Raw genomic sequence first — 10,567 nt, forward strand, 5'->3', positions numbered from 1 at the left:
TGATTCCGGTCTCTCAGTATTCATCCCATGCTGGAGGGCTTGTCAGTGGTGTTAGATGCTGACAGAGAAAGAACGCTCCAGTGATCCCCACACACCCCGTGCATATTAGCCGGATGTAAAACAGCCCAATTTAAGCCAGGATCGCGCACCAACATCTACATGCATCTGTCAGCGCTGATCCTTCTGACTGCTCTCAGCCCGAGTGGTTTACAGTTCCTGCCAGTGCACACAGAGACAGCAGTAATGCACAATATATTTTTTACTTGGAAACGTTAATAAAAAGTAAAAAAAAAAAATATATATATATATATATTAATTGTTTTATTCCAGGGTAATGATAGTAAACAAAAAACTAGAACTATAAAATGTTATTACTTATCAGTTGTACCTTATGATGGATGGATAGATAGATAGATTCCAGAGGGAAATTCATCATGTGTCCATTACAGTGATGTTACATTATACAAAGGCACTTGTAGAAATTGATATGGTAACAGGCATTAATGTATAGGACCTCTTTAAACTCTAGGATTGAGGTTTTTGCCCCATAGTATCAGAACACACATCCAGTGTGTTCAAGAAGACCAAAACAGCAGCATTTTAACACTATTTGCAGTTTACCACCTCCTTGTTTCTACAATTACTGTCCATTTTATCAGCTCCACTTACCATATAGAAGCACTTTGTAGTTCTACAATTACTGACTGTAGTCCATCTGTTTCTCTACATACTTTTCTAACCTGCTTTTACCCTGTTCTTCAATGGTCAGGACCCCCACAGGACCACCACAGAGCAGGTATTATTTAGGTGGTGGATCATTCTCAGCACTGCTGGAGTTTTTAAATACCGTGTCCACTCACTGTCCACTCTATTAGAAACTCCTACCTACTTGGTCCACCTTGTAGATGTAAAGTCGGAGACGATCGCTCATCTATTGCTGCTGTTTGAGTCGGTCATCTTCTAGACCTTCATCAGTGGTCACAGGACGCTGTTGGCTGGATATATTTCTGGTTGGTGGACTATTCTCAGTCCAGCAGTGACAGTGAGGTGTTTAAAAACTCCAGCAGCGCTGCTGTGTCTGATCCACTCATACCAGCACAACACACACTAACACACCACCACCATGTCAGTGTCACTGCAGTGCTGAGAATGATCCACCACCCAAATAATACCTGCTCTGTAGTGGTCCTGGGAGAGTTCTGACCATTGAAGAACAGGGTGAAAGGGGGCTAACAAAGCGTGCAGAGAAACATATGGACTACAGTCAGTAATTGTAGAACTACAAAGTGCTTCTATATGGTAAGTGGAGCTGATAAAATGGACAGTGAATGTAGAAACAAGGAGGTGGTTTTAATGTTATGACTGATCAGTGTATGTGACCCATTTAGGAGGATTTCCGCAGAGCTTTCGCATCATAGGTTAACACATACTCTGTCTTTAACATTTCTTAGCACCTTCGTTTATCACCTTAATGCCTTGCAATGTTTCAAGTTTGTCATTTGTACAAAAGTTAGCAGCAATGTGTGTTGGGAGGCTTGGGAACTCTACAAATATGCAAACGTAAAAGAAAAGTAGAGAATAGAGAGGATTAAATGAGGGGGAAACAGGTCATAAAAATAGAAGAAAAATAAAATAGAATAAACAAGCCTATATGAAAAGAAATATGTAAACAGATGTAAACATTGGCAAGATTTAAAACAGCTGTTGGGCGGCACAGTGGCTCAATGGGTAGCACTGACGCCTCACAGCAAGAAGGTCCTGGGTTCAATCCTCAGGTGGGGTGCTCCGGGTCCTTTCTCTGTGATTTGCATGTTCTCCCCGTGTCTGTGTGGGTTTCCTCCAGGTGCTCCGGTTTCCTCCCACAGTCCAAAGACGTGCAAGTGAGGTGAATTGGAGATGCTAAATTGTCCATGACTGTTTGATATTGAACTTGTGAACTGATGAACCCTGTGTAACGATTAGGGATGTAACGATACACTCTACCCACGATGCAGTGCGTTTCACGATACGATTTTATTCCGTTTTTTTTTCTTAAGAAAATTAAATTGAAGACAAATTATGACAAAATTCCCTTTTATTTATTTCTCTTTAAAAATAAATGAAAATGCTCTATTTGTGCTTATCTTTTATTTATCTAAATAATGAATGCTTTTATTTCTGAGGTAGGTACAAACTATACAAAACAATGCTGCACATTTCCCTTTTTGTGTAAAAATCCCACATTTTACTAAAACAGTGAGGGTGAAGAGGTGGCTAAGTGTGTAGCACTGTCGCCTCACAGCAAGAAGGTCCTGGGTTCGATCCCTAGGCGGGGTGGTCCGGGTCCTTTCTGTGTGGAGTTTGCATGTTCTCCCCGTGTCTGCGTGGGTTTTCTCCGGGTGCTCCGGTTTCTCCGGTTTCCTCCCACAGTCCAAAGTCATGCAAGTGATGTGAATTGGAGACACTAAATTGTCCATGACTGTTCTATATAACCTTGTGAACTACTGAACCTTGTGTAATGAGTAACTACCGTTCCTGTCATGGATGTAACCAAAGTGTAAAACATGACGTTAAAATCCTAATAAACAAACAAACTAACTAAAACAGTGTAGTGACAGGGTTGCCAGGTCAGGCAGTAATCACTACCCCGCTACCTTTAAATGTTCACACATTTTGAATTAAGCCAAATTTGGCTGGAAAACCCACAGCTTGGCAACTCTGTGTAGTGACGTCAACCAGGCGAGGTGGATCGCGAAGTGAATATCGATTCATTTTACATCTCAAATCGATTTGAGTCGTTCCATCGATTATTAACTGTCTTGTGGTGCATCTTTACATCCCTAGTAATGATTAACTACCGTTTCTGTCATGAATGGGACCAAAGTGTGTAAACCATGACGTTAAAATCCTAATAAATTAATAAAACAGCTGTTTGTGTGATGTCTAGTCCAAGCCAAATCATGAACACACAAATTTAAAGCTTAAATTTTAGCCTGTACCTGGAACTTATAGTAAAATAAATTGTAATAGTAAAATAAAAGAAAATCATGTAAACAAGTAACAAGGTTTTCAAACTGAAAATGAGAATAAGAATCCTATAGAATAAAAAAACTATAAAAACTGTGTTTTAGTATTTAGTATGTGTTCAGGTTTGTTTCTTGCATTGTGTAATTTATGGTCTTGTGGTCAAACGTTTCTTGTCATCACTGACATGATCTGTTGTGTCAACCATTTAAAAAGTAAATACATTTAAAAAATTTATCAATCTTAATGCAGTGTTGATTTGTTTGATTATTTCCATGAAAAAATAATGAGTGGGCAGTTGTAGCCTAGTGGTTAAGGTACTGGACTAGTAACAAAAAGGTCGCTGGTTTAAGCCCCATCACTGCCAGGTTGCCACCGTCACAGTACTGTAAGTAACCTCATGACTGTTTGATATTGAACTTGTGAACTGATGAACCCTGTGTAACGATTAGGGATGTAACGATACACTCTACCCACGATGCAGTGCGTTTCAGTGCGTAAGTCGCTTTGGATAAAAGCGTCTGCTAAATGCCGTAAATGTAATGAATGCTAGACCATGTTAGTCTGTTATTTTCTCCTAGATTTATAGGAAGTTTTATAAAATGATACTGGTATTTACAGACTCTCTGATTTCTATTGGGCTGGTTGTTTAGCCCTCCCATCGGACCCTTCCCTGCTCGCCTCACTGGGCAGCTGTGGAGGAACATGAGTCTCTGAACCTCAGGGGAGGGAGCGATATGGAAAGAAAGGGAGGCAGACTAGAGTAGCTTTAAATCCTAGTTTTAGTTTTCCGTTTGCTCGGCAGGGGCAGAAATGCATTGTTGCTTTTTTAAGCCTTGAAAAGTTGATTCATATTAACGGCATTATTAGGAAACCCTCTGATGAACCACAAACTCCACCAGGGCTGTTTGTAGTGATCTGCAAATATTAAATCTGAACCCTGGCCCCGGAGCAGCACTCTCACTTGACATTTTGATTCTCCGCAATTAGAAGTATTTCTCCAGTACCGTTCTTTAATTACGCTCTGAAGCTGCTCGCCGGGGTAGTACCGAGCTCAGACCCTGCAATCACGAGCCACTTTTTAAACAATCAATCACAACGCCTTATTAGTGTGGCAATGACTGGAGCACAGCATCAATTAGCCTGGCCCCTACCAACCGCCCACATATGTTCTCACTATAGTCCTGTCTATTTCCCCTCTCGCGTTCTTTTTCTCCTCTGGTGTCACTTAGCTCAGACTTTCAGTGCCCCTTACACAGGGAAAGGCAGCGGACTGGAAATGGCTCTTCCTCTTTTTTTCCCTCGCCTCGCTTTCTCGTTCTCTTGGTGCGATTTTCTCCTCTCTGTTCCAAGTGCAGCCTGCTTTTGAATAATTGTCTCTCTGTGCAGTTTCCTTATGCAGAACACAGCTGTGGCTGGACAGCCTTAAACAGCACAATGAGCCCGCTGTCTCAGTGGGGCACTCATCAGTGTTTGGCATTCTCAATTATGCCTTTTTCAAGCCAGAAACCACCCCAAATACCCCCCTTCTGTCTCTCATTACAGTCCCTATATGTACTGTTTATTTTTTTAGTTGGTCCGATTTGGATTAGGTTGTATAAAGTAGCTCGGTTTTGGCATTAATGTAAAAAAAATGTGGTTTATTCTGATCCCAGACTTGATAATAAACTAACACGTTCTGTGTAACCTAACAGCCATGTTATGATTTTATTGAGCACTTCCCATGATCATTTATACGAACACACGCTGGAATAATGTGGATTGTGTGACCTAAGAACTGTATCAAAATTCAAGTGTTCCAGGAAATGAAATTAATTGCTCAGCATTACTCACACAAATTACAGTGATGTTACAATATACAAATACACTTGATATGGGGGGAGGCATGGTGGCCGTCAGGTCAAGATAAATTTTATTTATATAGCGCTTTTTACAATGAACATCGTCTTATAGTAACTTTACAGAATCCAGAACCAACAGACCAAAAACCCCTAGTTGAGCAAGCCGAGGGCTACAGTGGCAAGGAAAAAACTTCCTTAAAATTACAGGAAGAAATCTTCAGAGGAACCAGACTCAGCAGGGACCTCCATCCTCTTTGGCCTGGAGGAAACTTTAAATAATTACGATTTACACAAATCATACAAACACAAAATTAAATTGAACTGAAAGTTATAACTAGCAACAGAAATAATTGCAGTTCTTCATTGTCCAGTCCAGTCTGTGATAAAGTCTGTTGTAAGTTCTGGACATAAGTGGGTAGCACTGTCGCCTCACAGCAAGAAGGTCCTGGGTTTTGTACCTTGCATAATGAGTAACTACCGCTCCTGTCATGAATGTAACCAAAAGTGTAAAACATGACGTTAAAATCCTAATAAAAACAAAATACACTTGATATGGTCACAGGAAATAATTCATGAGACCTTTCTGAACTTTTTTAAGGAGGTTTTTGCCCCAAAGTACTAATGTCTAAGTACTAGTGTACTAATTGACCTTTATTGTAGCAGAGTACACGTCTGGTATGTTCATGTTTCCAATTATGATATAATAATAATAATAATAATAATAATAATAAACTAAAAAAATAATGATATGGGACCCATTTAGGAGGGTTTCCGCAGACCTTTTCCATTATAGTGTAACCCATACTCTGTTTTGCACATTTTGTAGCACCTTCATATGCCAACTTAATGCCAAATCATGAATATACAAATTTAAAGCTTGAATTTTGACCTGTACCTGTAACTTAAATTAACAGTAAAAACAATTATAAAACTGTGTTTTGGTATTTGTAACCTGTGTTCAGGTTTGCATCACATGCATCGTGTCATTCATGGTCTTTTCAAACTTTTCTTGTCTGCACAGAGATGATTGGCTGTGTCTGTGTGGGTGGGAGAGTCGTTTTGTGCCAAACCAGAATGATCCCCTTAAAAATACATTTAAAATTGATTCTGTATCTACTGCCAAGCCATTAAATCTTAATGCAGTGTTGATTTTCAGATTGACAAAAACAATTAAGAGTAAGTAACAAAAAACATCTCTAAATCTTGGGCAGGGCAGCACCAGTTTGTGTGATTGGGGTGCCACTCGTGCATTGTATATAGTATGTACAGGGGTTGGACAAAATAACTGAAACACCTGGTTTTAGACCACAATAATTTATTAGTATGGTGTAGGGCCTCCTTTTGCGGCCAATACAGCGTCAATTCGTCTTGGAAATGACATATACAAGTCCTGCACAGTGGTCAGAGGGATTTTAAGCCATTCTTCTTGCAGGATAGTGGCCAGGTCACTACGTGATGCTGGTGGAGGAAAACGTTTCCTGACTCGCTTCTCCAAAACACCCCAAAGTGGCTCAATAATATTTAGATCTGGTGACTGTGCAGGCCATGGGAGATGTTCAACTTCACTTTCATGTTCATCAAACCAATCTTTCACCAGTCTTGCTGTGTGTATTGGTGCATTGTGTGCATGCGTTGTGTGCATTGCAATATTTTGAGCAAAACTGTGCTCTTACCCTGCTAATTGAACCTTCACACTCTGCTCTTACTGGTGCAATGTGCAATTAATGAAGATTGGCCACCAGACTGGTCCAATTTAGCCATGAAACCTCCCACACTAAAATGACAGGTGTTTCAGTTATTTTGTCCAACCCCTGTATATAATGTATATAGTACCATACTGTACATTTTTATTCTTATTGCTTGTGTTTTTACTGTAAGTGAATGTTGTATGTATACAAGTTGTTGTTGTTGTCTGATGTGAGCTGCTGTAACAAAGACATTTCCTGCAAAGGATCAATAAAGAATCTATTTGTCTATCTATCTATTGACAGTCTAGTAATGAAAAAAAAAAATAATAATTGGAGGTAAGCTCTGCAATGAATTAGGGCCTGCGACCTTGACCAGGTTAAAGAGTGTGTGTTTTATCTGTCAGGTTTCATGTTATATTTAATTATTGCTGAAATCCAGATAAGGTTCACTTGTTTTTTTTAAGTGTATATATTTGTATTTTGAAACAGTGCTGTGTATATAACACAAATCGTATGTTCTGCTTTTCAGTCTTTACGGGCGACACATGCAGGCGAACCCCGAACCTCCCAAAAATAACAACGATAAATCAAAGAAGATCAGTCGCAAACCCCTGGCTGCCAAAAACAAGTGAGACTCTGGAGGGTGGATGAGGAATCCCTGTCTGCCTGTTCGAGCCGGACCGCTCTGCATGTGCCTTCCTTCACTTTTCTATTTATTTACCAAAAACAACACGTCATTTTATACCAGTGAAGTTCCTGTGTTGTACGTGTGTGGCCTCACCGTGCTTCAGGTCTGATCACGAGTATATCGAGCTCCTGCTTCTTTCTGGCTTCCTCTGCTACAAATAATCTAGATTATCACGAACTGCGTACAAATGCTGCACGTCCATACGGTTTGTTTTATGCTTCCTGATCTTTATATATTCGTTTATCCTGAAGTAAATCCTCCTGAGGGGTGAATATTTTGTACTATGATTTTTATATTATTATAATTTTTGATTTGTTAAAGTTGGACAGTATTTCAGTAAACGTCATTTCATATCAAATTTACTTTTGTCTAGAATTTTGTCTAACTGAACGTTCAAAAATGTAACAAACTGATGTTTTATTTCTGTTCTGTCAAAATATTTAACAGTATTTTTATTTTAAAGCTGCAGTATGTAACATTTAACACTACTACACAGACGCATCTTTATTTTCCATTTTAAATACGCTTACATTGCACTTGTATGTAATCATGAATAAGATTGTTGTATTAAATAAGGACTTTTAGAAGGTACCCTAAATGTAATCAGGGTAAAACTTAGAGCATCAGAGTCGTTTGTGAGGAGAAATGTAAACCATCCTTCCTGTTTTCTCAGTGATATCAGAAATTCTGTCTCATCGTGTTCTGTATATACTGAGGTGACCAAAAAAATTTTTAACACTTTAATAGACGTAAATAGACCTATGGAAATACACCGACTAGGCATAACATTATGACCACGGACAGGCGAAGTGAATAACACTGATTATCTCTTCATCATGGCACCTGTTAGTGGGTGGTATATATTAGGCAGCAAGTGAACATTTTATCCTCAAATTGTGATGGCTAGACGACTGGGTCAGAGCATCTCCAAAACTGCAGCTCTTGTGGGGTGTTCCCGGTCTGCAGTGGTCAGTATCTATCAAAAATGATCCAAGGAAGGTAAACCGGCGACAGGGTCATGGGCGGACAAGGCTCATTGATGTACGTGGGGAGGGAAGGCTGGCCCGTGTGGTCCGATCCAACAGACGAGCTACTGTAGCTCAAATTGCTGAAGACGTTAATGCTGGTTCTGATAGAAAGGTGTCAGTCTCCATGCCTCGACTGGTCAGGGCTGTTTTGGCAGCAAATGGGGGACTAACACAATATTAAGAAGGTGGTCATAAAGTTATGCCTGATCGGTGTATACAGAGGTGGCCAAAAAATGTAAACACACTTTAATAGATGTTAACAGTTATACTGCTGTAAGGTAAAACATCACAAAGGTTTTTAATTTTAAATGTGCAGCAGGTCTTGGAGTTGGTTCTTCAACAAGTTTTTGCACTTTTTAAACTCTATTTATTAACTTTTTAACACCATCGGCAAAAATAGTTTTTGGTTGAGTGTGTAGCCACTGATGCAGTGCTGCTTTCACATCATCATCACATGAAAATCTTCTTCCCCTTAAAGCTTCTTCAAGCGTCCAAAAAGGTGGGAATCAGATGGAGCTAAATCCGGACTCTCTCTCAGACACGACCGATTACTACTCCTCCCACCCTCACCGCTTATAACCAAAATATAAAAGTGCAGAAACTTTTTGAAGATCCCTCGTATATCATACATTATCTTGTAATTGGACAGGACAAACCTAAACATTTATTGATTAGTGATTGTTTTATTAGGACTTTAACGTCATGTTTTACACTTTGGTTACATCCATGACAGGAACGGTAGTTACTCATTACACAAGATTCATCAGTTCACAAGGTTATATCGAACACAGTCATGGACAATTTTGTATCTCCAATTCACCTCACTTGCACGTCTTTGGACTGTGGGAGGAAACCGGAGCACCCGGAGGAAACCCACGCAGACATGGGGAGAACATGCAAACTCCACACAGAAAGGACCCGGGCCGCCCCATCTGGGGATCGAACCCAGGACCTTCTTGCTTCTTAGCCACCGTGCCACCCCTATTGATGAGTGTAGCTGCCTTTGTTGTACACAATTATGACTTAGAATTAGTCCTATTATGGGCGCTCGGGTGGGGTAGCGGTAAAGCACACTACACCACCGGCGCTGACATGCTGAGTTTCGGCTCTGCTGACAGCCGTCCGGGTGCCTTTACGGACAATGATTGGCTAGTCTGAGGGAGGGAGGGACATAGGGATTCGTCATACCTGCTGCTGAGTGTGTGACTCTCCGTGCGTGCTACGGATCCCCATATGAACCTTTCTGGTGCAGGTGAAAAGAAGCGGTCAGCTACTGCACACATGTCAGAGGGGGCGTGTGTAAGTCACGGCTCTCAGTCAGCAGTGGAGGTCTTCAGCAGTTGAGGTGGAAATACAAATCAACCATTGGATATGATTGTATGACAACACTGGGAGTGCATACAAAATAAAAAGCTCTATTAGAGAAATCTTATTTTTAAATTTTAAGACTTGGGTTTTAGTAGAGTGTAACAATATTACTGTATTTTCTTACAAAAAGAAAGGTAAATGCAATACTTAGTTAAATACAGACTATTTTATTTTACTATTTTTTATACAGATTAAGTATGAGGATCCCACCTGACTATTTAATTCAAGTCAATCAACAAAGGACCCAGCTTTCCTCAAGAGCAGTTTTTTTTCCCTCTATTGCTGATCTTGTCGGTGGAGCTGTTGCATAACTCGAGGGGATTATAGAAGGGGTTTGGGGTCTTAGATCAACATGTGCAGAATCGTTTCTCTCTCTTTCTCTTTGCTATACCTCTTGTCTTTTATGGCTAATATAAATGGCTGCAAACAAACAAAGTGTTGAAAGCTTTCTGAAATGTAGATTAGTCCTAGCAGCTTTGAACAACGGACCACTGAAGTCATGGTGCTGGTGTTTATTTAGCTTCGTTTGTTTGAATGTGCTCAGTGTTGTTCTGTACTGTACCAGATTGATTTCTACACTCACGTCTACACCAGCAGCTTTAAGTCACAGAACGTTTCATTATAATTGTCATTTTTATGTATTTGTGTCACGTTTGGCTTTAATTTCCTCACCGTATGCCATGTGTATTAGTCTATAACCAGTTTAAATAAAATCTGTTGGTGCATTTTGGCAGCTTTGAGTGTCTTTGTTTACAGAGTTTGTTGTTTATTATACACCATCGTTGTGCAAAAACTGAATGGACTTGATCTGGCTACTGTTCTATTTAACCTATAGAAACCTGTTCTATTCTGTCTTTTCTGATTCTGGAGTTATGAAAGTCCGGAGCAGAGATGTTCAGAGGTCACAAAACACGAGTCCGAGTCAAGTCACGAGTCTTTAGGCTAGAGTCC

At 40.0% G+C, this 10,567-nt stretch overlaps 1 protein-coding gene across 2 annotated transcripts in view; it reads left to right on the forward strand.

Annotated features, from left to right (window-relative positions):
• The window catches only part of rsu1 (Ras suppressor protein 1), a 65,724-nt gene extending 55,378 nt beyond the window's left edge, over positions 1–10,346 (forward strand). For both annotated transcript variants that reach the window (XM_062991411.1, XM_062991412.1), the window contains exon 9: positions 7,062–10,346. In XM_062991411.1, coding sequence (XP_062847481.1) covers positions 7,062–7,164 — 103 coding nt within the window. In that variant the 3' untranslated portion in view covers positions 7,165–10,346. The remainder of the gene's footprint in view (positions 1–7,061) is intronic.
• Positions 10,347–10,567: the final 221 nt, after the last annotated feature.

Source organism: Trichomycterus rosablanca, chromosome 3, assembly GCF_030014385.1.
Source record: "Trichomycterus rosablanca isolate fTriRos1 chromosome 3, fTriRos1.hap1, whole genome shotgun sequence".
NCBI lineage: Eukaryota > Metazoa > Chordata > Actinopteri > Siluriformes > Trichomycteridae > Trichomycterus > Trichomycterus rosablanca.